At 54.7% G+C, this 18,479-nt stretch overlaps 1 protein-coding gene across 3 annotated transcripts in view; it reads left to right on the plus strand.

The window, feature by feature from the left end:
* LOC110283659 (gametogenetin-binding protein 1) overlaps positions 1-2,905 on the plus strand; it is an 18,885-nt gene extending 15,980 nt beyond the window's left edge. For all 3 annotated transcript variants that reach the window (XM_021149073.1, XM_021149072.2, XM_021149071.2), the window contains 2 exons: positions 1,228-1,367; positions 2,619-2,905. In XM_021149073.1, coding sequence (XP_021004732.1) covers positions 1,228-1,367; positions 2,619-2,672 — 194 coding nt within the window. In that variant the 3' untranslated portion in view covers positions 2,673-2,905. The remainder of the gene's footprint in view (positions 1-1,227; positions 1,368-2,618) is intronic.
* Positions 2,906-18,479: the final 15,574 nt, after the last annotated feature.

Below are 18,479 nucleotides of genomic sequence, written 5' to 3' on the forward strand. Positions count from 1 at the left end.
TGGTTTTTCGAGACAGGGTTTCTCTGTATAGCCCTGGCTGTCCTGGAACTCACTTTGTAGACCAGGCTGGCCTCGAACTCAGAAATCCGCCTGCCTCTTCCTCCCAAGTGCTGGGATTAAAGGCGTGCGCCACCAACGCCCGGCGGGCTATTCTTTTAAGAACGTGAATGGACACTTCGGAAGTGGCTGCCATTAAGAACTTCACCAACAGCATGGGAACTGAAGCACAGAGAGGTTGGGTAACTTGCCCAGATCACATAGCCACTAATGACAGAGCTGGGACTCCATCTCAGACGGTCTGTGGCATACCTTCCCTGACATGCCCTGCATAGGAAAAATGAAGTGTGAGAGGCTGCAGCTGGCTGGCATCAGGCACCTGAAGGCTTTGCAGACCTGACCCAGATCACAGAGTCTAGGAGTGGTTGGCGTATGCTAGGGACTTCCTGGGCTCTGTCTGCCCCACACTCTGGAAACGCCAGGATTGAAAACTCCATCTCGCTGGGCAGTGGTGGCACACGCCTTTAATCCCAGCACTTGGGAGGCAGAGGCAAGCGGATTTCTGAGTTCGAGGCCAACCTGGTCTAGAGAGTGAGTTCCAGGACAGCCAGGGCTACACAGAGAAACCCTGTCTCAAAACCAAACAACCAAACAACCAAACAAACACTCCCTCTCTCCTGAACGCTCAGTCATGTTTACCGTGGGGCCTCATTTACCCACACACCAGCCAGCTGACTGGCAATGAAGATTCCCGGGTGCAAAAACCCTCCCATTCAGCATGGAGACACAGCTTCCTGGAGATGGCACCAGGGTCCCACGCTGTCCTCTTCTTTAGACTCTGATCCCAAGCTTCGGGAACTGCCTGTGCTTCTGTAGTCAGGGTTCTACGCCCCTCCTCATGTCCAGATAACTTGTTTGAGAACCTCACGGAGTTTAGGGTTTGAGGGATCTATTTTTTATTGCTTTAAACATGCTCACTAAGTTGTCTGGCTAGTCCTGAACTAGTCATGATCCTCCTGCCTCAACCTCTCGAACCGAAAGTCGCCCCCCCCCCATTATGTCCCAGTTTTTCCAAGGACCAGCCTCCCCCAGTGCTGCCTGCAGAGGAGTTGGTTGTCATCAGCACTACCGGAAACCTGGTGGCTCTGTGGGTGCCAGAGGCGATATGCCAGGAAGAGGAGCAGAGACCCCCTGTCCCCACGGCCCACAGCCCATCTCTTTGCCTTGAAGGTTTTGTGGAGTCGGAGCTGAAGAAGATCCTGTCAGTGCAACGAGAGGCTCGCCTCTGGAAGGTGGGCAACCCCGAGGGCCGGGAGCTGCTGACCCAGCCAGACATCACACTGGAGGAGGCTGGCATGGTGGACGGCCAGGTATGTCCCATACAGACACACACACAGACAAACACAGACAGACACACACACACAGATAGACACAGACACAGACACACACACACACAAGAAACAGTATTGTCCCTGTTTTGTCTTGTTTTTGTTTGTAGTTCAGGCTAGCCTCAATATGTAGCCCAGGCTGGCCTTGGGCTTCTGTCCCTCCTGTCTCTACCCTCCTCAGCGCTGGAATTACAGCTAGGGAGGTTTGTCAGGCTGGGCGAGCCCTTGAAGAATGTGGCTCTTCTTCTGTTCTGCCTTATTTGCACCAAAGCTGGCAGACATACAGACGCACACAGGCTCTGGGGGGAGGGGGGTGACCCCACATATCATCCACGCCAGTTCCGAGGCCACCTCTGTCCATTCTGTCACTTCTCTCTGCCCTGACAGTCTGTGGTTTGCAGAAGGGAAGAGGCAGGGTTCACAACCAGAGTTTAGCCAGGCCTTCCTGCTGCGGCATCTTGGCTTGGGTCTTGTCAGGGCAGCAGGACTCCAGTGGAGTACACCGGTGTGACTCCACCAGGAATTCACACCTGCTGGGCTGAGGCTGCACTAAACCTGCCCACACGCCCACCCATGCCCCAGGATACCCCCCATCCCTAGCCACTAAACCCGTGTAGGAATTTAATTTTCCTGTCATACTGAGGTGCTCCAGCCCCAGGGCCCGTCCTCCTCCAGGACCTCGTGAGCCTGCCCATCCTTGGCATCCTGGGCTCACGGTCAGTCGTGGGCTAACACTGACAGCACTAAGAGACTGGGAGTTTCTGGGTAACACGTTTGCCCCACCCACCCCATCCCTGGCCTCTCCGGTAGCTAGTGTTTCAGAGTCCCACATCTCCCCACCACTTCCTCCTCCTCAGCCCTTAGGACCACGTGCTAAGGGGGACAGAACGGGCTCCTCAGCTTTTGGGGAATGCCAGGGCCCTGGGGGAATGAATGTTCATTAAGGCAGTCGAAGGGCCATTCAGCTAGAAGAAAGTCTGCAGAAGAACAGAGGCAAAAGGGAAGAGAGGAACCGTCAGGGCCTCTAGCTTCCAAGGAACCCAGAGTCTAAGGAGAAGCGTTCCTACATCATGGGGGGTAGTCGGGCTCAGTGTCAGCAAACCTGGGTCAGCTCTGGGGTGGTGGGGAAGGTCTGGAAAAGGTGGTGGCAGAAGGAGTGAAGGGGGAGAGTAGATGGGAAGGTTCCAGAAGGCAGAACAGGGACTATCTTCTTTCACCCATGTCTGCTCGCAGCACCTGCTCCTGGAAGAGATGGACGAGATGGGAAACTGGCCCCCTCCAGAGTGAGGCCCGTGCCGGCAGGAGCCCACCGCGCCCACACTCCTGGGACCCCAGTCTGGCGTGTGCCTCTTCTTGGGACACATGCAAGGAGTTCCTGGGGCCCTGGGTTTTGGGATGAGTAGCATCCTGTGTGTGTGTGTGTGTGTGTGCGCGCGTGTGCGGTTGGCCTGCCTGGCACTGTCCCTACCCGTCAGACTCCTGCAGATGATGTTATTAATAAAAGCTTAGTTTGACATTCACCTCCTGGGCTGTCTGTCCCCGTACCCTGTTCCCTCACTCACTCCTGTAATGAGCCGGATCATTAGGGTCTCCAGCCTCCAATTTGTGCTCACGGAGCAGCTAGTGTGGGGGCCTCCGATGGGCTCCAGGGCAGGGAAGGAAGGAAGGAAGGAAGGAAGGAAGGAAGGAAGGAAGGAAGGAAGGAAGGAAGGAAAGAAGGGGATTTAGGCTAACTTGGAGGTGCTGTCTGCCAGCAAGGAGAGCCCCCAACTTCCCTCTCTCCCAGAGTTCCCAGGCTACACTGTGTCCTGGCTTGGAGGATCCGGGAATTCTCCAGGGCCGGAAGCTCCTGCCCAGGCAGCTCAGGGACAAAGCCAGGAAAGGGGCCCTGAACTGTGGGCACCAGTGAGGGCTGCTGGGGGTGGGGTGGGGATAGGCGAGGAAGGGTTCCCTGAAGCTGGTGTACATTCTAGTTTGCCTTTCTGTCGCTGTGATAAAGCTCCGACCAAGAGCAAGTTGGAGAGGAAAGGGTTTATTTCATCTTACAGCTTACAGTCAGTTCATGGTGGAGAGAAGTCGGGGCCAGAACTCAAGCCAAGAACAGAAGCAGAGGCCGTGGAGGGCAGGACGGTCCTGGAGGGCTAAGCTTACTGGTTTCTCTCCCCTGCCTTGTTCAGCCACCTTTTTCCTTTTTTTAAGATTTACTTTAAATCGTGTGTGTGTGTGTGTGTGTGTGTGTGTGTGTGTGTGTGTGTGTGTGCGCGCGCGCGCGTCTCTCGAGAGCACATGTGTGTGTTAAGTACCGGTGACCTCAGCATCCAGAAGAGGGTATCAGATTCCTGGAGCAGGTGTTACAGATAAGTGTAAAGCAGCCCAATGTGGCGGCTGGGAACCAAACCCGGGTCCTCTGCCCTTCAGCTGCCTTTCTGTAGAGCACAGGGACCACCTGCCCTAGGATAGCACTGCCCACAACAGGCTGGGGCCCCCTGGCAACGGTTAGCAATCAAGAGAAGGAGGACAAACACACCGAGGGCTAATCTAATGGAGGCAATCCTTGAGTTAACACCCTCTTCCCAGATGTGTCAAATTGACAGCTGAAGATGTGAAAGTTCAGGAGAACGGCTCTCCCAAACTAGATGCTGGTCACGGCTGGGTATTTCAGAGGTCCCAGGTGGGGGGGGGGGGTGTTACAGGGGTACTGTGTGGATGCCAGAGGCCTAAATCCAGAGGCAAAGGGAACTTGAGTGTGGAGGAGTGGTCTTCAGCATGGTTTCCTGGGACACCAGGAAGTGCTGTGGTCCAGGCGGTCTCTGCTATCTCAGCAGGGTCTGTTCCTCTCCTGGACCTGGACTCCAAGGCTTATGGGGGGTGGGGGGTGGGGGGAAGCTTGCCTTGTGCTGCCCACACATCCCGTCTTCAGCCGGCTGGGCTAGAGAGCTTGCAGGTCTCTATCAGGTCGGATTGATTGTCTTCGGAGGCAGCTCTGGTCCCCATCTCCCTCTCTGCCGGGCTCTGCTTCTGAGTTCTGGGATTACAGGTGAGTGCCACGGTGCCTGGGTTGGCCACTCGGAAGAACAGCAGTGACTGATCATAGTGATGGTAGCCACTGTTGGCCGGTGCCCGGTGAGGAGCCACCACCTTGGAGTGGTGGAACGAACGCTGCAGAACTCACTATAGACCAGCCTAACTCACTGAAGAAGGTGTAACAGGCTCCCCATCTTCCCTACCCACCCCCACTGCCATCGTTGTGGGGGGATGCAGGGGGTGGTTGGAGACAATTAGGGACATTTGGGGTTGGGGGAGAGCAGGAGCTCTCTCCGAGGCTTCCTGGTCCTGGCCCGTGGAGGCCTTGACTCAGAGTCTAGAGCAGGAGGCTGGTGGAGGAGGCGCCGCCGGTCAGCCTGAGTCAGCCAGGCCTTGTGACCTGGTGACTCACCTGTGCCCAGATTGCTCTGCTAATCACTTCCTTCAAGTCGGGGTGCTGCTGGGAAGGGCGGGGCCTAGGCAGGCGGGAGGCAGTAGTTTTTTGGGATGTATAGATTCTCCACCCCCACCCCCACCCCACCCCCCGGGGGCCGAAGGCTTGGTTCAGTCTGCGGTTGGCCCATTCCTCTCTTCCCTGTCTGTGGGCTAGCCTCAAGGCTCAATCTACTTCAGGATTCCTGTGAACCACAGAGACTGAGGGGGAAGGAATATGGGTGCTGTTGCTGTCTGGGGGCAGGGAGAGAGGGAGAGGTGTGTGTGTGTGTGTGTGTGTGTGTGTCTCAATGCAGGCAGGAGGCCTCTCCCCAGCCCGGGGTGGGGGTGGGGGTGGGGGCATCCAGGGCTGGCTTGGCAGACGAGGTGATGATGTCACACATTCTAAACAAGGAGCCTCAGTGGAAGGAGGGGTCCCCAGCAGTGAGTGGAAGCCCACAGACACCCCTGGGTCTGATCTGGAGATTGGGAGTGTCTCCACCTTTGTTATGAGAGCCAGGAAGCCTTTAGGCATCACCGCGCAGGCTCCTGTGGTGGATGAGAAGAGAATCCACCAGGTCTAAACTCCCAACTGCCAGGCTCAGCCCACCAGGCAGGGAGGAACCTCCAGTTTGCTCACTTGAACCGACGTGGGTGGGTGGGGGACTGGCCACGGTCAGGTCTGCGGCATGGGGCTGTTAGGGACAGGGTGCTGGGTCCATCGCCTATCTCTGCGGGGATCCAGGTGTCGTCTGCCTGTGCTTGTCTCAGAAGGGGCAGCAGGGCAGGCTACACGTGTCTCACGTTGTGCTGTGGCGGTGGAAGGTAATTAAAGCAGCTCCAGGTCTACACCGAGGGATGATCTGGAACTCAGGGCAGGCCTCAGGTTGGGGGGGTGCTTGGGAGCCAGGGCCCTGGCTGGAATGCGGGACCTCCAGGTGAGCTGCTGCCCCAGGCTCTGCCAGCCTAGGCTGGGGAGTGAGCAGCCACCTGCAGCAGAATCCTCTCCAGCTGGAGAGGAGGAGGAAGTGAGGATGGGGAGTGGGGTGGGGGGAAAGGACAACAGGACAGGACACATCAGGCTGGAAGCCACTCCCGCTGTAACAACTCACATGACCGCAGACTAGCCCCCCCACCCCCGTTGTAGGAGGCATGAAATGGGAAAACCACAGACTCCTCCTGTAGGCTGGTAAAAAGCCAAAAAAAAAAAAAAAAAAAAAAAAACCAAAAAAAAAAAAAAAAACCACCCTGCACGCTCACAGAACACCCTTAAAAGAAGAGAACTTGCCTCCTATGCACATGGCCCTGGGTTGGGGGCCCCAAGCCCAAGTGGTACAGGGACACCCTGGGAGGTGGAAGCAGGAGGGTCAGAAGTTCAAGGTCACTCTTGGATACCTAGTGAGTTGAGGCTGGCCCGGGCTCCCTGAGATCCTGACTCCAAAATGAACAAGTATTTCAAAATGAAAAACACAACAAAACAAAAAGAGAATGGCAGTAAGTTTCAGAAGGAGCTCAGAACCAGTCCATTGATAATCACCACTGTCCCCGCTCTGTTTAAGCACTGAGATATGGAGCAAGACCCAGCGCAAGGTCTTCCCCCTTTGGCTGGGCATTGGGCAGCACACCTGTAAACCCAGGAGCTGGAGGCCAGCCTGGGCTACCTGCTCTGCTAGACCCTGTCTCTGCCCCTGCTCCAAACGGATGAGATTGGTTTGGTTTCCCTCTGAAGGTGTGGACTCTGAGGGGTGCCCCTGGGCTGTACCCCGCGAAGCGATCCTAGTGCCTTAGGTGGTGCCCCTCCCCCTGCAGAACGCACAGCACCACAAAGCCTGGCTGTGAGGTACCGGGAAGGTTGCATGCGGGCACCCACAGCTGGAGAGCGGTGGCGGGAGGGTGCAGGCCACACAGCAGCTAGGGAGACGCCTGTGCACTAGAGCAGCCGAGTCTACCCAACCGTGCAAGTTTCTGCTCAGAGCTTCCGGTGCCCAAGGCACAGATGAACACAAGCCTGTTAATAGATTGCAGGAGCTCCCGTCTGTCAATGAAGTTCCCAGGCAAGAGTCCTGAGCCACAGGGGTGGGGGAGGAGCTGTCCAGGAGGAGGCAGCAGGAGCTGAGACTGGGAAGGTGGGGAGCAAGGCCTCTCCATGGGGCCCGAAGGCGATGGTCTCTGTGTACCCCAGAGCCACTTTCCCCTTGGATCTGATGGCATTGATCTGCCTCTGCCTCCCAAATGCTGGGGCAATGAGGATCTCCAAAGCCAGCTGCTTTCCTGACCAAGTGTATATCTTAAGCATCCTCATTCAGTTCCCTCGGGTGATGGTTAGACCCTTGTGTGGCCACCTTAAGAGTCTGGACAGGGCCCTTCCTTACTCCAGAGTCCTCAAACTACCGGTGGAACTGGCCTGCCCAGCCCTGGATACTCCGCTCCCGTGAGGTCAGGGTAACACAGGTCCTGAATGTGTTCCCCTATTCTTGCTGTACATGAAGTCCCCGGCTCCATGGCAGGCTCCATGGCTGTCAGGATCCACAGCAATTGCCCGGGGGGGAGGGCAGAAGGGGGGGGGGGGGGGGGGGGGGGGGGGAGGGCTGTTTCCATGGTACCAGGCAGGCTTGGTGGGTGGTCCTAAGGGGCATTCTGGGATAGGAGTGTATGGGGGAGAGTGAATCTGTCGGGTTAACCACTTGGCTAGCCTCCTCACAACTGCATCCAGATTTTACAGTGCTGCCTAAGCCAACCTAGGTGACTCAGCTGGCATGTTCCCGGGCGGAAGGAGCTATGGAGGGGTGTACGACATCAGGGAGACTGGCAGGGCGAGATGCACAATGCAGAAGGCAGCAGGGTAGCCAGGTGCAGTCTAATCCCAGTGGTAAGGAGGTGGGGGGAGGGGGAGGGTTGAGAATTCAAGGTCATTCTCTGGGAAGAGTCTGAGGACAGGACTGGGCTGAATGAGTCTCAAAGCTCCCTACTGTGTCAAGAAGTTGAAGTACTCACCCTGAGCTCTAGGAGGCCAGCTGCCTGTGTAGATCAGCTGTGCGACAACACCAGGCAGTCACTTCACTTGCCCTAGACATCCGGTTTCCTGTCCCTCACAGGTTACTAGAGACCTCCACGCAAGCCAGAGCAGAGAAGTGGCTAACACACACAGGCTCTGTTGTAACCGGAGACTACTGTTGTTTGAACCTACAATCCCCTGTTCAGAGCCCTGGCCCCATTGTCCCTCTCACCAGATTACTCCCAAGGCTGGCAAGGCCCCTGCCTCTTCCTGTGTCTTCAACCCCATCTCCGGTGGTTATTCTTGCCTGGTGCTCAGCATACTCTGCTGTTACATGACCACACTTAGCCCACTCCTGCCCCTACCCCAGGGCCTTTGCACCTGCCCTGGAGGTTCTGCCTCTAGGGATCTGTGTGACTCCCAGAGATCTCTGAAGTTTCTGTTCTGCCACCTCCCTCCCTCCTTCCCACTCTCCCTCATTGGGGAAGGAACTCAGGATTTTACACATGCTTGATAAATGATCTGCCTGATATACCACCTTGAGGTGGGGGTATTTTTCAGGGTTTTTGTTTGTTTGTTTGTTTCGAGACAGGGTTTCTCTGTGTAGCCGTGGCTGTCCTGGAACTCCCTCTGTAGACCAGGCGGTCCTCGAACTCAGAAATCCGCCTGCCTCTGCCTCCCAAGTGCTGGGATTAAAGGCATGCACCACCATGCCCCGCTCAGTTTTATTTTTATTTTATTATTTTTTTTCCTTTTAAAAACTGCTCTACAGAAAAGCAAGCCCCTGTGCCTCTCCACATTACATTAGAGGCAGAGTCACACTGTGGAGCCCTGGCTGGCCCATAACTCACTCTGTAGCCCAGGCTAGCCTTGGAGTTGCAGTGATCCTCTGCCTCCCACCCGCTGTCTGTTATTTTCAGTTTTTGTGTTCTGCCTTGCCTGGCTGTATTTAATCACTGTCATCTCCTAACTGATGGCAAACTGTCTGTCTCGGTTGGAACCCCAGTTTCCTGGGAGCATATGTTGCCTGTTTTGGCTGCTGTGGTTCCTGAGCCTCGAACCAGCCTAGCTGACACAGACAACATGTCTGTCTGTCTCTCTCTCCTCCTCTTTCTTCTCCTCCTCTTTGAGACAGGGTCTTTCTGTAACTCTGGCTGGCCTGGAACTTGCTTTGTAAATGAGGCTGGCCTCAAACACACAGCTATCTGCCTACCTCTGCCTCTGCCTCCAGACAAGGTGGTCTTAGAACATAGTCCGACTGGATAGATGGATGGATGGATGGTGGGTGGGTGAGTACATGAGCAGAGGGCAGTTGGCAGATGGATGGGCAGAAGGAGAGACAAAAATCATGAATGGAAGGAGGAAATGAAACCGTAAGAGGGAAGGAAGCCAGAAAGGGTTCATGGCCCAGGACACAGAGTCATACCCTTCCCAGGCCTTTCTACCCTGATTTCCCAGGTCCCTTACTGGATTCTGCCCTGCTCACTCGGCCCTGGCTGTGGCAGTTCCAGCCGGGCAGGGGACCAGACCTGAACAAAGTAGCTCTTCCTCTCAGATGTGGGATACACACAGCTCCCGTCTGCAGCTGAAGGACAGGATGAACCCCGCTGCTCAGGAAGTGCCCGAGGGCCCCGGTGGACCTTGGGAGTGGCCACAGGGCTAGGCCTGGCCATAGCTGGAGGTTCCACACAGAGGAGGGAGGGGAGAGGCAGGGTAGGGCAGGTCCAGACTCACCCCAGGCTCTCTGCCCCTCACTCCTCTGAGTGTCCCCCTGGTAGCCAGCTGGGTTATTTACTGGGCTTGCCCTCTCCTTGCTCCCTGATTCAGAGGATGTCCCTGTGTCTGGCAACATGCCACCAAGAAGCTGTCAGCCACTCTGATGACTCTGAGAGCAGGTGACAGCGTGCCAGCACCTCCCCCACGGGCCTCGGGAACCTTCCCTGCGTGGTCCTCACTGTCCTCAGCTCACAGGACAGGCCCAGTGCACTCTAGTGTCCCCCACTCCACCCTATCTTGGGATCTGAATCGGGGTAGTGCTGAGTGATAGGCCTTCGTGCAGGGGAAAGACCTTTTAGAGATGTCAGCCATGATGGTTTTAAAACCCAGTCCCAAGCTGGGCAGTGGTGGCGCATGCCTTTAATCCCAGCACTCGGGAGGCAGAGGCAGGTGGATTTCTGAGTTCGAGGCCAGCTTGGTCTAGAGAGTGAGTTCCAGGACAGCCAGGGCTACACAGAGAAACCCTGTCTCAAAAAACAAAAACACCCCCACAAAACCTAGCCCCTAAGTGAGATGTGGTGACCCACACCTGTGGTGACTCACAGTACTGGGAGGCTGAGGCTGAAGGAGTTCCGGGACAGTCTGGGCACGAGAGAGAGAGAGAGAGAGAGAGAGAGAGAGAGAGAGAGAGAGAGAGAGAGAGAGAGAGAGAGAGAGAGAGAGAGAAGGGAACACACACACATCCTTCCCCGGCATCTTTAGCATCCAGAGATTGGGTCTGTGTTCCTATCTGCTCTGTGGGTAGGGTGTTTTGTCTAGCTGGCATGCATAAAGCCCTGGATTGAATCCACAACCCTCACCGTTGTAGCTTCATGGTGGTACTGGCGCACACTAGCAACTCCAGCGCACAGGAGGCTGGAGAGCCAGAAGTTCAAGAGCTACAAGAGATCCTGTCCCCCAAAGCCATCAGCTGCCTTGAGCTTCCAAAGCTGCAGGAGCTAAACAGGCTTTAGGCTCCGTCTCAGCTCCCAGCCCAGGCCAGAACCACTAGCCAGCTGTGGGCTCGGTGCATACCCAATCCAACTGTGCCTGTAGGCTGGCTCTGATCCTCACTGGCTGCTGACCATGTGACACAGCATCCCCCAGCAAGAAGCACCCTAGGCAGGCCCTTCCAGACCTCCTGATGTACAGAAGTTTGTACAAAAAGAAACTGGTGGTCTCCCACCCTTAAGTTCTGCATATTTTTTATGCAGCAGTTGCCATGGGAACATTGCCCCCAAAGCCCTCGGTAGTCCTCTGTTTCCGGCCCACCTTGTCTGCCAGTTGGAACCACTCCTGGGCTGGACCCAAAGCCAGGAGACAGCTTCCTGTGTCCTGAAAGTGAGGACAGAGAGCTGGTAGGCAGCTCCTTTGGAGTAGCAGGATATTCTGGACTCACCCTGATGCAGGGGATAAACGACCTCTGAGCGGGGACACGGGGGATGGGGACTGTGGGATTCCAGCAGGGGGCTGTGACTTAGAGGCCATTGAGACCACACCACCCCTCTCTCTCTCTTCCCCATCTGTGACAGCCATTTGAGAAAGGTGTTGCTCTAGCATGACAGGGTGGCTGGGCCCAGTTGGTGGTTCCAAGGAGTGTCTGAAATCCAGAAGCAGGGCTCAAGCAGTGACCAATCAGAAGCTGGTGATGCATCTGGGCTTGCTGCAGATCATGGGTGCCTCTTCCTCCCCTGTCTCAATGTGTGTGTGTGTTTCTTGACACAGGGTCTCATGTAGCCCAGGTTGGTCTTAACTTTACTACGTAACCAAGGTTAATCTTAATCCTCTGATGCTGGCTACTGATCTGCTTCTGTCTACCAGGAAGTTCTTCCTGTTGTCTGACCCCTTTGACTACTATGCTCTATCCATGGTGGCAGGAACGACTGTACTGGACCCTAGAGTCTCGTGGAACCAGGGCAGTAGGTCCAGTATGTGATCCACAGACTGGTACCCAGAGAGAAGCAGCTGAATGCAGAGAAGTCCAGAGCTAAGGGAGGAGGAAGCTGACTGGACCCCTATAGGAAGATGTCTGGGCCCCTATAGGAAGATGGAGCCAAAGCAGAGATCTGGCTGTTGAGGGAGGAACTGGGAACACAGATCTTGGTGGGGTTCATGTCCTGATTTGGGGCTTCTCTCAGCTACCATGAGGACAAATTCCTCTGCCTGCTGCCCTACTGGGGCCTGACTAGTCCAGAAGACCCTATAGATCAATGTTTCTCAACCTGTGGGTCATGACCTTCCATAGGGGTTACCTGTCAGATATTCTGCATATCAGATACACTATGATTCATAAGCGCAATCACAGTTGTGAATTAGCACTGAAAATAATTTTATGGTTGGGGGTCACTACAACATGAGGAGCTGTATCAAAGAGTCACAGAATTAGGAAGGTTGAACCCTAGCCGGGCAGTGGTGGCGCACACCTTTAATCCCAGCACTTGGGAGGCAGAGGCAGGCAGATTTCTGAGTTTGAGGCCAGCCTGATCTACAAAGTGAGTTCCAGGACAGCCAGGGCTATGAAGAGAAACCCTGTCTCGAAAAATCAGAAAAAAAGAAGGAGGTTGAACCCAAAGAGGCAGATAGTTTGAGGCAAGTCTGGGCTACAGAAGGCCCTGCTTGTCAAAGGCCAGTATCAGGACAGGGCTGTGACTGAGAGTCACAGCAAGCTGGACACTTTAACTGGGAGGAGAGAATACAGTCTCAGCTGAGACGGTGGTTCCGGTGTCCTCTGGGACTGGCTAGCCTTCGATTGCAGGTTGAGGGGCACAGTGCTCTGTGGAAACCATCTCTGTCCTCCCTAAGAATATACCTTTAAGGCCTCAAGCAGGCTGGCCACCTTGCATGATCTGTTCCAGAGACCCTGAGATTCTGAGCTCTTCTGTTTCCTGTAGCTGGGTGACACTGCGAGTCAGGCTGGGCAGAGGGCTGGGGCCCAGCAGGCATGTGGGACAAATGACTAACTGGAGAGTGCTAGAGGAAAAGCCAGAAGACCTGGACTGGCCATTGGCCCAGTGCTGCAGTTCCTTCTTAGAAACCTTCTAGAATCTTCCCTGCCCCAGGGCTTCCTCACTCCGCACAAGCAGACAGACAGGCTGGGATTAAAGTCCCCAGGCTGGCACTAACCCAGGGCAGGCAGGTGAGAGGATAAGGACCCTGCAGGCTTCTCCACCCCTGGATGGGACAATCGGACTCCCTCACAGGCTGAACGCTGCCAGCCAATGGGGCAAGTCCCGGGGCTCCACTGGGCCTGAGCTTCTTGAGGTCTCCAGTATAAACCATTCCTCAAGACATAGCCTTAGGTTCTGATTTGGGGGAATTCGGATGAAATGAGATCCCAGGCCACTGTCTCTCACTCTGAGACTCCGTCAGACTGAACAGCTAACTTCTCTGGGCTAAGTTCCCCTCACCCCCCCCCAAAAAAACCTTAATGGTACCCACAGCCAGACAGGGAGGAAGTCCCTATGGATTGGGCACTGAGATGGCTCTCCCGGGGCAGGGGAGCGTCTGTGAGGTACTGTGAGGGGTAGTCATGTAGCCCAGACTGGCCCCCAATCCACTATGTAGCCAAGGATGATCTTGAACTCTGATCCTCCTGCCTCTACCTCCCCGGTACTTGGATACAGGCATGTATCCCCGACCCAGTTTAAACAGTGTTGAAGATGAAGCCAGGGCTTCCTGCATGCCAGATAAGCACCCTGCCAACTGATTGGCCTTCTCAGCCACCATTTGGGATTCCTGGAACCTTAAAATGTTCTAAAAACAAAGTCAAGGCTGGGCTTTGGAGGCCTGTAATCCCGGCACTTAGGATCGGAAGATGTTTGCTTGTACGGATGGCTGTGAACCATGAGCATGCAGTTTGCTCAGAGGCCAGAAGAGGGCGCTAGTTCTACCTGGAACCGGCATTATGGGCAGCTATGGCCAGTGGTTTTAACTGCTTTGCCATCTCCCTGGCCCCAGCCCTGCCTGGCCCACGAATCTTCTCTCAACTCCTCATGCAGCTCCAATGCTCTCTCCTTCCAGCTCCTTTTTTGGATTTTCCACTCCTTTTTGCCCCAGGATCCTTGCACATGACATTTGCTCTGTCTGGCTTGTCCGTTAAAGCCTCAGCTTCCCTGGGAAGCCTCGGTTTCTCCCTGCCCATCCCCTATAGCTCCGGCCTCTCTGGGAGCCCTAGTCACGTGTCACCACACCCATACTTCCACGGCACACAGTAAAACTGCATGTAATTTAGGGGAGTGACCCGGATCTGCACCAGAACCCCAATTCCAAGAGGGTGTGTGCTCACAGGATCCCTGTGCGCTCGGCACTTCCTTGAGCGGCCAGCACACATTGCAGCCCCCTTCCCCCCAAGACTCTTAGCCCCATAGTCCAAAGTTGGAGTTGTTTTCTGTAGCCAGAGAGCCCATTGCTGAGAAGGGTTCTCCAACTCCTCAGGCCTGAGGTCTGGCAAGGCAGCCCGTGCCTCTGCGTCCCAGCTCCCTGAAGATCTTACAGCTCCAGGTGTCTGGCTGGGATCAGGCCGCACTTCACCAGGCCTTGCAGGGAAGTCTCCTCTGTTCTTCTCATGAAGGCCCGGGAGCTGGACGGGGGTGTGGGAGGAAGAGGCCGGCTGTTCTCCATCTGGCCTGAGGCCTCCTCCGCTGCCCCAGGACAAGGGCCCCAGTGTCTGCTCAGCTCCTGGACAAACAGCAGGCCTTTCTCTTCCTCTCTCCACTAAGAGTGCCTGGGCTGTGACCCATTCCTGCCCCTTTAGGAGGGCATGGCATACCCTGCTCATGTTTCCTCTCCCCTAATTTATAAAGGATCTAGAAACAGGCCAGGCAACTTGGTGTGGGAGAGGACCCGTTGAGTGGATGTCCACGCATGTTTTAACAGTTTTCAGGCCAGGCTGTTTGAGCAAGGCTGGCTTGAACACTTCCTTCCTGCCAAGGGAGGTGTGGGCGCAGCTGGAGGCCAGAGCCAATCCCAGGTAGACTTGGCATCAGTGTTTTGCCTCCTGTCAATCAAGGCCTAGTCCTGCCCAACCAGGCCCTGGGAAGTTCTCCAGGTAGTTTTCCTTCGCTACAAATTTCTCAGGCCCAGGCTCCATGTCTTCTGACTCCTTGGCAGCGAGGCACAGAGACCCGGACAGAGACCTGGACAGATCCACAGACGCCTGTGTGGCCCCCTCCCCAGGGAGCTCACTTCAAGCCCATCTGGGTATCAGGCTGAGGGTGACCAGGACCCAATCCCCTCCACACCTCAACCCAGACACTTGACTCAAGGCGTCAACATCCCAGCCTAGGACTCGTTACTCAGTGATCGAGGGGACTTGGGGCCTGGCTTGTGGAGCTCTTTTTTTTTTTTTAAGATTTATTTTTTAGCCGGGCATGGTGGCTCACGCCTTTAATCCCAGCACTCGGGAGGCAGAGGCAGGCGGATTTCTGAGTTCGAGGCCACCCTGGTCTACAAAGTGAGTGCCAGGACAGCCAGGGCTACACAGAAAAACCCTGTCTCGAAAAACAAAAAAACAAACAAACAAAAAAAAGATTTATTTTTTATTTATATGATGAGTACACCATTGTTGTCTTCGGACACACCAGAAGAAGGTATCACATCCCATCACAGATGGTGTGAGCCACCATGTGGTTGCTGGGATTTGAACTCAGGACCTCTAGAAGAACAGTCAGTGCTCTTAACCACTGAGCCATCTCACCAGCCCTGTGGGGCTCAAAAGCTCCATCCTTGGTCATTGGTACAACCCAAATTCCATGGCTAGATTGCAATGTGTGTTTGTGTGTATTTGTGTGCCTCTGCATGTATGTGTGATTCATGTGCATGTGTATTTGAGTACGTGTGTGTTTTGTGTGCATGTATATATGTATTTTCACGTACACATGTTTTTGTGTGTATGTGTGTGTATATTTGTGTGCATATGCATGTGTGTTTGTGTATATGTGTATATTTGTGTATATGTATTTGTATATAAGTATATTTATGTATGCATATGTGTTTGTATGTACATGTGTGCATTTATGTACATGTGTGAGTGCATGAAGATATATGTGTGTGTGTACCCATATGTTTATGTATGTATGTGTGTGCTTATGTGTGCATGTCTGCATGTGCATGCTAGAGGCCTGGAGGCTGAGTCAGCTGTCTTCCTGTATGAATCCCCACCTTAGATATGGAGACAAGCTCTTCCACTGAATATGGAGCTAGTTGATGCGATGGATCGCCTGACAGATCCTCCTGTGGCCCACCAAGGCCAGGGTCACAGGCTCACACCACCATGCCTAGCTTCCCATGGTGCTAGGACCTAGCATGCACTGGACCCTCTGAACCTTCTCCCCAGCTCCTAGATCGCCATTTATTTCTTCCTTCCTTTTCTTTTGATTTTTTTTTTTTTGAGGTAAGTCCTGCCCTGTAATTGAGCAAATCATTTTGTTTGTTTATTTGCTTTCATGTGTGTGTGTGTGTGTGTGTGTGTGTGTGTGTGCACCAATGTGTCACACCATGCACGTGGAGGTCAGAGGTCAACATACAGGAGCTGATGTCTGTCCTGCCCCAATGTGGGTTGTTTCTGCGGATGGGACACCCGTAGGCAGGCTTGGAGACCCTGTCATTTCTTTGAGACAGGGTCTTGGTGTGTCACCCAGGCTGGGCTCCACCTTGTGGTTCCTCTGCCTCCCACTGCTGTAATTACAGGGATGTGCCACCACACCCAGGGGAGAGAGTGCGGACTGCCCCAATCTGCAGAGCAATCACTTCCACTAGCAGGTCTTATTTGGCTCTCCAGACCCCCTGCCCACACCTGCGCACTGGCTTTGAGCTCCTTTCGCTCCCCCCACCGAAGGGGGCTATGCTGCGGGGCCGTTACCCAGCTCCCCTTGGGCTGCCTGCAGTTTGTGAGAGGCGGGAAGAGAAAGATGTGGGGGTGTTTGTTCTCTGTCTGCCACACCCAGGCTGGCAATGGCTAGGCCTGGCTCTCGGGAGCCTCTTCCTAGGGAAAAGAGTAGCCTTTCAGTAGCCAGCTCCAGGGCATCCCGCCGCCATTTTGGTTACCCCTTCACCATGTCCGTGCCTCTGCAGGCCTGGCAAGTCCTAACCTTTCTTGAATCAGTCCTGGCCGTGTGTGGCCGCTTTATGTCAGTGTCTGACTAGTGACACTCTATGGTTTCCCCAGGGATACTGAGACATGAAAAGGCTTTTCTTTGTAACAGTGAGTGGCTGCCGCTGATCCTGTGACCTTACTCCAGGGTTGGCGATTACTGTGACTGAGATGGGCCCTACATGGGAAAGTTCAGGGTCAGGCATTGTGGGGGGTCATCTGATAGCATAGAGGCCATCTGATTTGGGGCTTGCAGATCCAGAGTCTATGTTCTTAAGAAGGCCTGCTGGTGGGGTAGGGTGGGGTGGGGGCTGTCTTCAGTGACCAACAGCGAATCCCAGCCCTTGGTCTCTTACCTCTAATGTTCCTGGACCCACAGCTTGTGGTCCTGTCTTCTGAGTGCATGGGGTAGCTGGTCACCTAACGTCTGGAAGAAATAGATACTTCAATGAGGGCATGAGGTACGGAAAACGCAAGCCTAGTCTCAGCTCTTGGATTCCCAAGACACTGAGCGTGGATTTCCGTGTGTGGGGAACGGCATGAGTGAAAGTGCCTTGAACAAGGGAGTGTGCCGGCTCCCGGGGATCCTGCACACCCTCAGCTGTGCCTGAGAGGCTCCCTGCTGTGGGTGGGGTGCACGACCAGGGCAGCTGATGGCATTGGGAAGGAATTCTCTGGGAACCCAGCGGGCCTGGACTGGCACCCCACCCACGGGGGTGACCCAGCTGCCGGTTGCCACTTTGAGTCAGCCAGGGCTGGGACCCGCCCCCTTCCTGGTTTCACCCATCCCGGTCCCGCCCCCTCCAGGCTCCTCCCCCTCTCCTGACGCTGCAGTAAAGGATAGAAGAGACCCTTGAGGACTGTCTGTCATCTGTCTCAAAGCAACAGTGTGTGTGTGTGTGTGTGTGTGTGTGTGTGTGTGTGTGTGTGTGGTAGTGGTGTGTTCTCAACCTTTCCAGTTGCAATCAGAGGGGACCCTGAGGGACAAGCCAGGCCATGGTGACACCTGGGATGGTGTCGGTGACCTGAAACCTATTTACCACGAAGACCCTGGATCCCGGAGGGTTCTGCACTTTTTATAACACCACACAGCAGAGCCCAGTTAGGTCTCCAGGAGTATGTGTGGGTTGAGGGAACTTGGGTTCCAGACTGCCCCTGACCTCTTCAGAACTCGGGGAATAATCTGAGCTCCCCTCCCCCACTGTCTACCTGAACCAGCTCTGGGAAGTGGCCTCCTGCTGGGTCTGCCTGTGGGCACCCTCTGGTGTGATTTCTGAACATTGTCCTTCTTTAGTGGCAAGCCCTGCACTCATATTGTCTGCAATAAAAAAAGATAAAAAAAAGAAGGATGGCGTGAAACTGCCGGGTGTGGTAACATCAGCCTGCAGTCTCTGAGGCTCCAGAATCTGATTGGAGAAGGGTCACACACAGGTTTGAGGTCTACCTGGGCTACAGACCAGGTTGAGGGTTAGCCCGGGCAGCACAACCAAGATTCTGTCTGACAGTATGAAGTGGTTTTTTGTTTGTTTGTTTGTTTGGTTTGGTTTTGGTTTTTGTTTTTTCTGGACAGGGTTTCTCTGTATAGCCCTGGCTGTCCTGGAACTCACTCTGTAGACCAGGCTGGCCTTGAACTCAGAAATCTGCCTGCCTCTGCCTCTGCGTGCGCCACCATGCCCAGCTCAGTATGAAGTTTTAAAAGATGGCTAGGGTAGGCTGGAATCTCATTTTGTCTTTGGGGCCTTAGGAGGCATAGTGTGCACTGTGGAAAGTCCTTTTCTGTTTTTTGTTTTTTTTTTTT

Source organism: Mus caroli, chromosome 17 (genome assembly GCF_900094665.2).
Source record: "Mus caroli chromosome 17, CAROLI_EIJ_v1.1, whole genome shotgun sequence".
In the NCBI taxonomy this organism is placed as follows: Eukaryota; Metazoa; Chordata; class Mammalia; order Rodentia; family Muridae; genus Mus; species Mus caroli.